Source organism: Podarcis cretensis (assembly GCF_951804945.1).
Source record: "Podarcis cretensis genome assembly, chromosome: 8".
Taxonomy (NCBI): Eukaryota; Metazoa; Chordata; class Lepidosauria; order Squamata; family Lacertidae; genus Podarcis; species Podarcis cretensis.
In genome coordinates this window covers 29,885,746-29,897,970 of record NC_137177.1, presented here as the reverse complement: position 1 = coordinate 29,897,970, position 12,225 = coordinate 29,885,746, and the positions used below count along the sequence as shown (strand labels likewise).

The 12,225-nt window shown below is 44.1% G+C and overlaps 2 protein-coding genes across 4 annotated transcripts in view; one reads left to right on the top strand and one right to left on the bottom strand.

Moving 5' to 3' along the window:
• STPG1 (sperm tail PG-rich repeat containing 1) overlaps positions 1-1,692 on the bottom strand; it is a 28,929-nt gene extending 27,237 nt beyond the window's left edge. Inside the window, exons 1-2 of the mRNA XM_079987789.1 lie at positions 1,582-1,692; positions 594-728 (exon numbers count right to left, since the gene is read on the bottom strand). Of these exons, the coding sequence (XP_079843915.1) occupies positions 594-669 (76 nt within the window). The 5' untranslated portion in view covers positions 670-728; positions 1,582-1,692. The remainder of the gene's footprint in view (positions 1-593; positions 729-1,581) is intronic.
• A 1,209-nt stretch (positions 1,693-2,901) lies between these two features.
• NIPAL3 (NIPA like domain containing 3) overlaps positions 2,902-12,225 on the top strand; it is a 28,323-nt gene continuing 18,999 nt past the window's right edge. The window contains exons 1-6 of one of the 3 annotated variants that reach the window (XM_079985190.1): positions 2,902-3,284; positions 3,649-3,847; positions 5,686-5,952; positions 10,330-10,398; positions 10,514-10,685; positions 11,780-11,839. In XM_079985190.1, coding sequence (XP_079841316.1) covers positions 5,860-5,952; positions 10,330-10,398; positions 10,514-10,685; positions 11,780-11,839 — 394 coding nt within the window. In that variant the 5' untranslated portion in view covers positions 2,902-3,284; positions 3,649-3,847; positions 5,686-5,859. The remainder of the gene's footprint in view (positions 3,285-3,648; positions 3,848-5,685; positions 5,953-10,329; positions 10,399-10,513; positions 10,686-11,779; positions 11,840-12,225) is intronic. The other 2 variants (XM_079985189.1, XM_079985191.1) reach the window with 2 other exon arrangements.

The following is a 12,225-nucleotide window of genomic DNA, read 5'->3' as shown; positions in this document are numbered from 1 at the left end:
TGCAAGGATGGAGAGCCTGTTTCAGCCCCAGGGCCACATGCTACTGGTAGGCACTTCCAGTGGCAAAAGCAGACAGAGCAATGGATATAAATATTATATTTGTACAGAGACTCACACACCCCTCCCTGTCCCCCATTCAGGCAAGCAAGAGGCATAATGAGTTCAAGGACTCACTCCAGCCAGGCTGGAGCACTCAGAGCATGAAGCAGGGCCAATGAGGAATGTGACGTGTGAAGTAGGGGTGTGGCCTGTGGGTGTAGGTGTGGCCTATGAGTAGGGGTGTGGCCTGTGGAGAGTTCTGAGGGCCAGGTAGAGAGGACTGGAGGGCCACATTTGATCACCAGGCCTGAGATTCTCTACCTCTGCCAAAGAACGTCTTTCAAGATTGCAACTCCCCTTCCTGATTCATACCATCACACCTTCAGAAGATATCTGAGGTCAGCCCTGTATAGGGAAGCTTTTTAATGTGTAATGCTTTATTATGTTTTTCTGTATGTTGGAAGCTGCCCAGAGTGGCTGGGGCAACCCAGTCAGATGGGTGGGGTACAAATAAAATCATCATCATCATTCATGGTTCAGACTCCATCCAATACCTTTAGCCTCAAGTACAGGGGAGATAGCCTTTTTGCTTTTTCTATTCAGTTGATACGTATCAAAGATATTGTCCATGTCACACCACTACTGCAAGCTAAGTGACTTCCCTTCTCATCAGCTTTGCCATCTTGTTTCTGAAACATTAACATATAAATTTGAATCAAGAAGATTTTTCTAGGCATTAAAAGCTAAATAATATGACATAACCAAAAGAGAATTTGTGGTACTTACAGATAAAGAGTTGCAACACTGGTTACATGACTGATCAATTATTGTTAATTAAGAAAAATATTGGTACTATTGATAGCCTATCCCCCATGAATTTGTCGAATAATCTTTTAAAGCTATCTAAGATGGTGGCCATCACTTATCACGCTTGGGAGCGAATTCCATGCTTTTACTTTGTGAAGATCTTTCATTTGTCAGTCCTGAATCCATGGGTGGCGCATGTGGTTCTCCCCCTCCTCATTTGATCCTCACAACAATTTTTTGAAGCTGAGAGGCAGTGACTGGCCCAAAATCACCTAGTGAGCCTCACGGCAAGCGTTGATTTGAATCCCTGGCCTCCCAGGTCCTAGTCTGACACTCTAACCACTATGCCACACTGGCTTTCAACAGACAAAAACACTCAAGGTAGTGCAAAGCAAGGCCAGCAAGGGATGTGACTGAGGAGGGAGTGTGGCCTGGGCAGAGACCTGAAGGCCAGGTAGAGAGCCTTGGAGGGCCACATGTGGCCCCCCAGGCCTGGGTTTCCCTGGCTCTGGGCTGTACCCTCTGACACATCTAGCCCACAATACTTCCAGGCCACAGCAACAAGGAGGTTACTGTTTTGTGTGACACCCAACCAGATCCAACAGCTTGGAATGTAACTTGTTATGCGGTGGCACAATAAATACATTTTTTACTTTTTAAAAAGCCCTAATGCATCATCTGCATGGACTGGCTCATTCCTAAAGACAAAGCAGGTTGGGACCTGTTACTCCTTACCTGGCTGGCTCTCAGGGGAGAATCCTGGGGAAGTTTACACTCTGTTGCCTAGGCAACCGGAGAGCCCAGTCTGTTTTTCTCCTCCAGTCGTTTTGCCTGTCACTTTTGGTGGCTTAAAAGTATGCCAATCACAGATAGGTTCTCTGAAGCTGCCTTTTCTTCCAGAAGCTGAATGGAAACCAAGCGTGAACCAATGACGCACGAGCACTTTGACTGCATCCGCCTTTGCTTAAGGTGGTTGAGGAAGCTTCGCAGCATCTTTTAAAAATATGTCTTTCCAAGTGCAAAACGCAGAGGTTAAATGCTTAGAGCTCTGCCTGGCTGCCGTTTTAAATTTAACTCTTCTCGCTTCTGACTGGTGCTATCATGTTTCTTGCCTCAGTTTGTTGCTGGTTGTGGGGGGAGTTTACCCCAACTTCTGCCCCAGAACTGAGTCATTGCCTAGTTGGAACAGAACTCGTAATAGTAAAATCATCTCAGGTCCCGCCATGGCTGAGCTTTCCTCTCTCTGCCTGCCTACAGGGTGATCTAGCATCAGCTGCCCTGAGGGAAGGATCCTTATGTGCATTTATTATTATCACATTGTTTTTCAAGGTTTTTAAGTGATTGAATATTACTTGTTATATTTATCACAGTGTGTGATAAAACTCACTTTACTTATTTTATTTTGTAAGATGTATATACGCCTTGATTGTTTAAAAATAATCCAAACACTCAGATAAGTTTAATATTTCTGTTCACTGCAGCATCCTGCTACTGATTATGCTACTTGAACAAAGGGATTTCAAAGGGAGACTCAGATGTGAATGTGCTTGATTACAATTCACCTAGAAGTTCAGTTCCATAATTTGGGTCAGAATAGAGGCATTGGTTTCCTCTCCCATTGTAGGTGAATGAACCCAGCATTACCAATCTGATTTTCTTTTATCATTGATGTTGTGAAGGTACACTGTGCTTAGTTTTTGTACATTAAATTCCTAACTGGATATAGCTGTCAACTGCGAACACATCATCTTGTGTCGTGCCATAATGCATATTTTATTTTATTTCACCTGAAGCTTACACCGCACAACACAATACTCATTTGTTGTGTTTTGCTGCAGAAGACTAAACACGCATATACCACTCTATGGAAATTGTGAAAAGCTTCTTAGTTGAGTTTTGCTGCATTGGGCTGGTTCCTCAAAAGTAATAATACTGCATTTATGAATCACTTTCTACAAAAAAAATATATATTCTCAGAGCGATTTACAAATACATAAAATACCAAATAGCTTGTCAGTGGTTTAAAACCAAATACATGAAATAAAAAAATAGAACAAAAGAATGCTTTGAGATGGGACGCCTGCGAGTGGGGAGGCAAACGACTCAAGGATTGTTGTTGTTGTTCCCAACGGTGGCCACTAGGGGCCTCCTCACAAACAAGAACGTACAGTACTGCACACTTCAAGCAAGCTTAACCGGTCGCTTTAAGAATGCCGTATTACACAAGCCAATGGCTTGCCTCATCAGGGTTTCCTGTGTGTGTGAGTGGCAGTGTCCAGATCAAATAGGGTGCTTGTTTTTTGAGGAGCGAAGCCCCGCCCTGCGTTCCAAGCGCTCCATCAGCTGCGGGGAAAGAAACATTCCGAGGGATTTGGGGGCTCTGCTTTCTGGCTGCGAAGGCTAGATAACACATACGCCCACCTCGGGACGAAGACAAGGTGAGTGTTTCGGGGTGCTTTGGTAAAGGGAAATGGGGTTTTGGAATGGATTTAGAAATGAATGCACTTGAAATCATTTGTTTTTCCTGGATGTTTGCAGTCTTACTTAATAATTCAGTCGTGCTTTCACTGTTAATGCTACTATAAAAAGCAAACAAACAAATGAATTTATAGATAATCAAAGTGATCTTTTGTTTATTTATTAGTAGCATTCAAGCTTTTGAGAAACGGAGAAGTTAAAATGTGACTTTTCATTAACCAGGAAGTAAGAGGGAGGAAAACTTGCTTTTAATTCCACCTGCTTATTCTCCCTCTTTTATTCCCTTTTATTCGGTCCTTTTTTCTTTCTTTCTTTTTTGAGAAGTTGACATATCCTGAATGTTCACATAAAGGCCAATTCCACAGGGACAAGCGATGTTAAGTCTATCACGGTGGAAAGCCATCCAGAGTATCTTGTGGTGCCTTTTGAAAGACGAAACGATTGATTGTGGCTTTCATGAGCTGGAGGCCCAGCACGCTCACTTCATGCAATGCATTAAGTGGTCAGTCCAGTAAGTGCGCAGGTATACGTAATATATCTGCCATTAAATACAAGGCAGGGGGCAGGAGAAGGAAAACGTATTTTTATGTAGACTGGGGCTAAAACACCCAACAGTGTAAAACAGTAGAACTATGTGAGTTGCCATGCTGCACAAAAATGTGACCCAGTCACAGGTATGTATATGAATAAATATAGAGTGCTATTAATTAATCCTTGTGTTTCAAAAGTTTGGCACTAGAATTGCATGGACACCATACATGTAAAGCCACCCCCCCCCCAAAAAAAATCCTGAGAACTGTAATTTGTTAAAGGTGTTGGGAGTTGTAACTCTGTGAGTTCCCAAGAATCTTGGGGTGGTAGAGGGTGGGATGTGCTTTAAAAATGTACAGTGCATACACAGCCAAGTTGAGCATTTAGTGTTGCTGGTCCCATAAGTGTGGAACACTCTTCCAGCGATCATCCTTAAGACGTCACTTGAATACTTTTTTTGCGCTGACAGGCCTGTTGGGTTGTTTAAACTTTTTAAAGATGTGCCTTTCACTTTCACGATTCCTCTGCATTTTTACGGTATTTTGTGCTTTTTGCACTTGTAAATTTTGTTGTACAGTGCCCTGATACTTTATATGAGGAGCAGCCCATAAATATGTTTAATAAGAATTGTTCTGAAAAGAGTTTGTGATACAGATCACTGATTTGCTTTCCCTGCACCCCATAACAGAAGAGTTGCTGTGAAAGCGGGGGCGGGAGAGAGGATTATATTTGGTATATTACTTAGTGCGTTATATTTATCTGAATGTGAACTTGGATTAATGCCTAAATCAGTTATTTGCTCTACAGAGATTAGTGAACTTTAGAATTCAGAACTGGGGATAGACTGTAGGCAAGGAATTCTGCCACGTTGGTGTTTGAAGTAGGGGGATCATATTGAGAAACCGGCTGCCAATTGCAAATAATAGACAAGTTGTAAGTCACCTTGGAGCATTCCCTGTTTGCTAAATACAAGTAAAATAAACATGCTAAATTAGATCACTCCCTAGGGCTTGTGGGAAGGATCTGTGGTTCTTCAGATACTGTTGGAACTCAAACTCCCATCACCCATATTCATGGGCAATGTTGGCTGAGGCTGATGTGAGTTGGAGTACTAACAATATCTGAAGAACCACAGGTCCGTTCCCCCCACCCCCGGGCATAAGGAATTTTTTCTCTTCCCTCCACCATCTGCTCCACAAGGTATGGGGAACCCCAGAACAAATTCAGAAGTGTGCAAAGGGGATGAAGAGGAAGGGAAATTTCCATTGCACAAGCAGAATGTCCTTACATGAACTGGACAGTGTTGTTGGGTGAAACCCATAGGAAGCTGCCTTATACCGAATTGGACCATTATTGGAATTGGCTTGCCTTTAGATTTTTACATGGGAATAAGCGTCACTGAAATCGACAGTGTTTGCTTCTGACGAACATAAGAAACTGCCTTATTCCGAGTCTGACCAACGGTCTGTCTAGTTCAGTATTGTCCACACTGACCAGCAACCGCTCTCCAGGGTTACAAAAGGGAATATTCCTAGTGCTGCCTGAATCTGTTGGGAATTCAACCTGGGACCTTCTGCACCTATGCAGTTTCCTCAGGTGTAATATGTGCTGTGTTCTGTGCCAGCTACAGCTTCCAGCGGAGTCTCAAGGGGAGCCCTGTACGAAGTGCAGCATGTTCATGGCTTCTATGCTACATCGGTGCTCTCTTACCAGTGACCAGGAAACAGAAACTTTTCAGAGACATCTGGTCATCAGTGTGTCTCTTTCTGGAGTAAACTTTGCCCTCTTCCCGCCCCCCCCCCCCCCCTATATTTTTTTGTTTCTGTGCAGGAAGCAGAGCAACAACGGACAAGATACCTGGTCGTACCCCATCATGGCTCCCCTGTAGCGGCAAAATGCTGAGGAGAAAGATGGATCCAGTTGCTCCCTGGTTGGTTTAAAGCACTGCTATAGTTATAACTAAGCAAGAAGCAAACTGGAAAAGGAATGCATAAGTAAACCAAAATGGAGAGAGCAAATGGCCCTGGTCTACAGCTCCAGCCGCTTGCAACATTGTCTGTACCGCGGCTGGCTCATGAGGATTCCTTCTCTTACAAGGTAAAGTTATTTTCCATCCTAGATTATAATCGAGGTTGCTGCAGGACAAAGGTGCAAGTAAAGAGACTTGTTTTGTTTTGAAAGAAGTAATGAGTGTGAGTTGCTGGACATTTACAATGAAACCCAGCCTCCAGTTTTCTCAAGGTTTTTTGAGAAAGATCATAATATTTACCAAAATATCTACCAAATAGTTTATTTGTTCAATAAGCCAAAGGTTTTCAGGCTGGCAAAAGCACAAAAAGTTTAACACCCTCACAGCTATTTATTTCAATTTCTATCCATTTATTAAATGGATATTTAATATTTAAAAGAAAGGAGGATGAGAGGAAAGTCAGTGTGAAGGAAGCGAAAAATAATCATGTCAAAGGTATCTTTTTTGGAGATGCCACCAACGGTATGTGAGGCGTTCTGATAAAGCAATGCTCCAGCTGTTATTAACCCGATTTGGTCCTCTTTTTTCTCTTTTATTGAAGGATATCTTAATGCCATCATCATCACAGAAGGTGTTTGTGGAGGGGATATATTAACTGAAAATGTCTGTGAGAACAGGACAAGCCTGCTGAGAGGTTTAGAAAGTTAGTAGGCATTTTAATTTGTTTTAGTCTGTTTTACTGCAGTTTTAACCATCTGTAAGGATTCTAGATAGGTTGGTCCTTTGACCTGACCGCCAGAGCTCTTAATTACTGTATTTTTTCATGTATAAGATGCCCCCATGTATAAGACTATTTGGGGGGACTCCAAATTAAGAAAGCACCCCTCAGCACTACCTATGTATAAGACGAGCCGCAATTTTAAACCTACCGTAATTTTTTGGTAGAAAACAACAACAATCTAGTCTTATACGTGGAAAAATATGGTATGTTCCTCCTCTAAGCAGCTCAGAGTGACAAACAAGCTTCTCTCTGCCATTTTATCCTCACAACAACCCTGTTTTGTAGGTTCCTCTTGTCCTCCAAGGGCAATCCAGGGAGCTTCAAGGCTAAATGGAGATTTGAACCTGGGTCTCCCTGGACTTAGCACTCTTAACCACCACACCACTTCAGTTCTTTCCATGAAGAAGGTTCCTAAATTGGTCTCAGTTAAGCTGTGCTTTTAAATTTTTAATTTAGTGTTTTTAAAATGATGTGGTGAATGCCTACCTGGGGTTAGTTTCTGCTTTGGCACTGCTGCCCTACATTCGAGAGCTGCCTGGAAATGAGCAGAAGGATCAGGGCAGGGAGGGAAGAAGTTTCCTCTGCATTACCTGCAAAATCAAGCTGGGTAAGAAACCAGCAGAATGTGCTATACTTATATTTATGGAAGCCAGAGTAAGTTGCTGCTTTGGCTGCTGCTGTTGTCATTCCATTCTTGGGTCTTAGGGGGAAGCCCTCAGGCCTGTTCATCAGCTCAGTTGATAGCTCAGTTGGTTAGAGTGTGGTTCTGATAATGCCAGGGTTGCAGGTTCAGTTCCCATATGGGACAGCTGCATATTCCTCTATTGCAAGGTTCTGGACTAGATGACCCTCAGGGCCCCTTCCAAATCTATGATTCTATGTTCTATGCTGCACCACAGTTTTGATGTGCAGTGCATGAACATGATAATGATGGTGATGATGAATTCTTCTTATTATATTTTTATATCCCGCCTTTCTCCAAAGTTGGGATCCAAGGCAACTTCCAACACTTAAAAACATCATTGTAAAAAGTTACAGTATTTAAAAATGGAGATTTTGCAAAGAAAGCTCAACAAATTTGCACAAAAAAGCTCAACAATCCTATGTAAATTTGGGCTGAGTACACACTATACATTTAAAACACACCAGAAAAAAAGAAACCTGGGTTTATTTGACTTGTTAAGGGTGCTGCAATTTGTAGCTCTGTTGCGGTTAGTTCCCAGGATTTGGGGCAGGAGAAAGTCATCAATTCAAATGTATGGTGTGTACACAGCCTTAGATTCATTTTTTAAGGTCCTAAATGTAATAGTACCTGGTTTAGCATGTGACATCTGAGTATCTTTTAGTTACACACATAGCCTAAATAAATATACATAGGTTTTGTGTTTACACACGTGGTTATATGCTTCCTAGGGATAGTCACATTTTTAAAAAACCCTTAATCACATCTTTGAAAGAGCACAGCTTGAAGGGTATTGTATTGTTACTAATTAACTTTTCTGAAACAATGCACAGGATTTTTTCCCATGGGGAAAAAACATCACAGAGAAATTTCTACCTGATATAACTGTTGGAGGGGAAGCTGTGACTTGGGGTGACATGAGAAAGGGGGGGCAGCCGAGCTTTGTGCCTGCTCCACAGTGTCCTAAGCCAGACAAAAGCACATGACAGTGTATGGATATTCCCTTAATGTACTACTGACAAACAATACGAAGTAATTTAGCATTCCAGTGTTGCATGCTCCTGTTCCCTGCAGTGCTGTCCAGTATGCTTCACCAGTCTCTGGTCTAAGCCCCCCTTGTAAGAACATAAGAAGACCCTGCTGGATCAGGCCAGTGGCCCACCTAGTCCAGCCTCCTGTTCTTAAAGTGGCCACCTGAGTGCCTTTGGACTCTCCCCTCTGTTGTTTCTAGCAATTGGTAAGCAGAGGCTTGCTGCCTACAAGAGTGGAGGTAGACCACATCCATCAGGGTTAGTAGCCCTGGATATCTTTCTCCATGTCTAATCCCTTTTTTAAAGCCACTCGAGTTGGTGGCTACCTCTTGTGGGAATGAATTCCATAATGATACACTTTGTGAAGAAGATATACATTTATTTTGTCCAATATACATTTATTTTGTCCATCCTGAATCTTCCGGTATGCAGCTTCATTTGATGTATCCACGAGTTCTAGTCTTAAAGGTAAAGGTACCCCTACGTTAGGTCCAGTCGCGGACGACTCTGGGGTTGTGCGCTCATCTTGCTCTATAGGCCAAGGAAGCCGGCGTTTGTCCACAGACAGCTTTCCGGGTCATGTGGCCAGCATGACTAAGCCGCTTCTGGTGAACCAGAGCAGTGCATGGAAACACCGTTTACCTTCCCGTCGGAGCGGTACCTATTTATCTGCTTGCATTTGACGTGCTTTTGAACTGCTAGGTGGGCAGGAGCAGGGACAGAACAACGGGCACTCACCCCCGTCATGGGGATTCTAACTGCCAACCCTCCGATCGGCAAGCCCTAGGCTCTGTGGTTTGGACCACAGCTTTTACCATGCCATGCCTAATTTTATACAGTTCTGTCATATCTCCTCTTATTCGCCTTTCCTCCAAGCTACAAAGCCCAAAAGGCTGCAACCTTTCTCACAGGGAAGTCGCTCCATCCCCTTTATCATTTTGGTTGCCCTGCTCCGAACCTTTTCCAACTACAGTGGTACCTCGGGTTACATACACTTCAGGTTACATATGCTTCAGGTTACAGACTCCGCTAACCCAGAAATAGTACCTCGGGTTAAGAACTTTGCTCCAGGATGAGAACAGAAATCCTCCTCCGGCGGCAGCAGGAGGCCCCATTAGCTTAAGTGGTGCTTCAGGTTAAGAACAGTTTCAGGTTAAGAATGGACCTTTGGAACGAATTAAGTACTTAACCCGAGGTACCACTGTATACAATATATCATTTTTGAGGCACCCACTATGGAGTACACTTGGTGTACACTGTTGAATTGTGTAACTGACTGAATTGTCAGGTCTTCAAAATAATTTCAAGTTAAAGGTTTGTATTAGTTTGAATAGAACATTTAAACCACACTAAGGCTGCTGTCTGCTTAAAACAGCATAATCCTCTTCATGTCTACTCAGCGTTAAGTCCTATGGAGTCCAGTGGGGCTTACTCCCAGGTAAGGGGTACAGAATTTCAGCCTAACTGTGCAGTCCTAAGATTGGCCCACAGGAAAACTGAAGGCAGTTCATTTGCCGTATCTACCACCTTGCTGGACTCTGGCCCGCACGATGGAAGTGAAGACTGGTCTTGTGCTTCTTTCCCTTTAGCCAACGAGAGGGAAATAGAAAGGATTGAGCTAAATAAAAAGAAGCGAAAGGGATTGGGCTAAATGGCTGCAGAACTAGTGTAATTTATTGTCCAGCTCAGGGGGAAAGGGATTGTGGGAAGGACTAGTAGGTAGGAGAGAACCCGTTGCTGCGATGGGTGGCTGAATTTGCTGCCCTTTGGCACAGTGTTGTGATGATGCTGTAAGCCACCTTGGCAGAATTTGAATTGGTTTGACTATTTACATTGAAACTGCCCTAAGGCTGCAGACTGATAGCTACTTATGTCACAGACATATACACGTCAACTCGGAAGAAAGTCCCATGTTATCAAGCCTTATACATACTTGGCCAATCAAGCATGTTTTCTGCATGTGCAGGTGGGGTGGAAAGCTAATACCTGCATATATCCTTTTTTCTTGCAGGAAAACCTGATTGGTGCCCTGCTGGCTATTTTTGGACACCTCGTTATCAGCATCGCACTCAACCTCCAGGTGAGCAGTGGGGGAAACAAAAGCAAAAGGATTCCAGAGCAAACCTCAGCAGCAAAATAATAATAATAATAATGCTGCTGTGACTTCTTGTTGCCTTTCCCCCTTCTCTCTTTAGAAATATAGCCATATCCGGCTGGTGGGTTGCAAAGACCACCGGGCCTACTTCAAGACCAAGACATGGTGGTGCGGCCTGTTCCTGCTGTTCCTGGGGGAGCTGGGGGTCTTCTCTGCCTATGCCTTTGCGCCCCTTTCCCTGATTGTGCCACTTGGTGCCGTGTCTGTTATAGGTAAACGTATCTTCACACACGTTTGTCTTATTTAAGAAGCTTATAGGGGAAGGGGAAGGGGGACACAGAAGGCAGAGTGTGGCTTTCTTCTTAAATATGGATACATACATATGTGTGTGACTTAGTGTTTAATCCTTGCCATTTTTCTATGTGCTCCAACTGATGGGTCTGTTTTTAGCGCTGTGAGTTAAACCACAGAGCCTAGGACTTGCTGATCAGAAGGTTGGCGGTTCGAATCCCCGTGACGGGGTGAGCCCCCATTGCATGGTCCCTGCTCCTGCCAACCTAGCAGTTCGAAAGCACGTCAAAGTGCAAGTAGATAAATAGGTACCGATCCGGCGGGAAGGTAAACGGCATTTCCGTGCGCTGCTCTAGTTCGCCAGAAGCAGCTTAGTCGTGCTGGCCACATGACCTGGAATCTGTATGCAGGCTCCGTTGGCCACTAAAGTGTGATGAGCTCCGCAACCCCAGAGTCATCCGCGACTGGACCTAATGGTCAGGGGTCCCTTTGCCTTTACCTTTATATTATATTTGTTATGTTTTTATTTTGTGGTTATATTTGTTTTATAGCTATCTATATATAGATAGAGGGACGCAGGTGGCGCTGTGGGTTAAAGCCTCAGCGCCTAGGGCTTGCCGATCGAAAGGTCGGCGGTTCGAATCCCTGCGGCGGGGTGCGCTCCCGCTGCTCGGTCCCAGCGCCTGCCAACCTAGCAGTTCGAAAGCACCCCCGGGTGCAAGTAGATAAATAGGGACCGCTTACCAGCGGGAAGGTAAACGGCGTTTCCGTGTGCGGCTCTGGCTCGCCAGAGCAGCGATGTCACGCTGGCCACGTGACCCGGAAGTGTCTCCGGACAGCGCTGGCCCCCGGCCTCTTGAGTGAGATGGGCGCACCAACCCCAGAGTCTGTCAAGACTGGCCCGTACGGGCAGGGGTACCTTTACCTTATATATAGATAGAGTTTATATTCTGTTTACTGGTGGCTTTGCAAGCTGCCTTTGCAAGGGTTTGCACCCTAAAAGGGAAGCTATATAAGTACTTTACTCTCCCTCGTGTTAGTAACATCCTTCACCTGTCATTATTTTCTCACCTAGCAAGTGCAATCATTGGAATCATATTCATTAAGGAAAAATGGAAGCCGAAAGACTTTTTGAGTAAGTTCTGGATTTTAAAATACCTTTTTAGCTCCGTCGTAGAATGTGGCTTTCTGTTGCTGCTTTTCCTTTGCTGCCTCCTCACTCTCTTCTGCATGTGTGTACATGTTGATGAGAATTGGATCCTGGCACTCAGTCCTGGAAGCTCCTGTTGTTCTTGCAAATTGCTTTTTTCTTCTTTCTTGGCTGCTAATTTGTTAGGAACGACCTTGTGAGGGCAGGCTAGCTTTTCATTGTTTCTGAGATGCAGAGCTTAAATTTGTGAGTGTTGCTAGCCCAGCTGCCTGCATATAGTAGTTCTGTGGTACACTGAGAGCCTGAATAAGAGGAAAGGGGGAGTTTGTAGACACTTCTTTGCCTGGAGGTTTGTCTCCCTTCTGATCAGG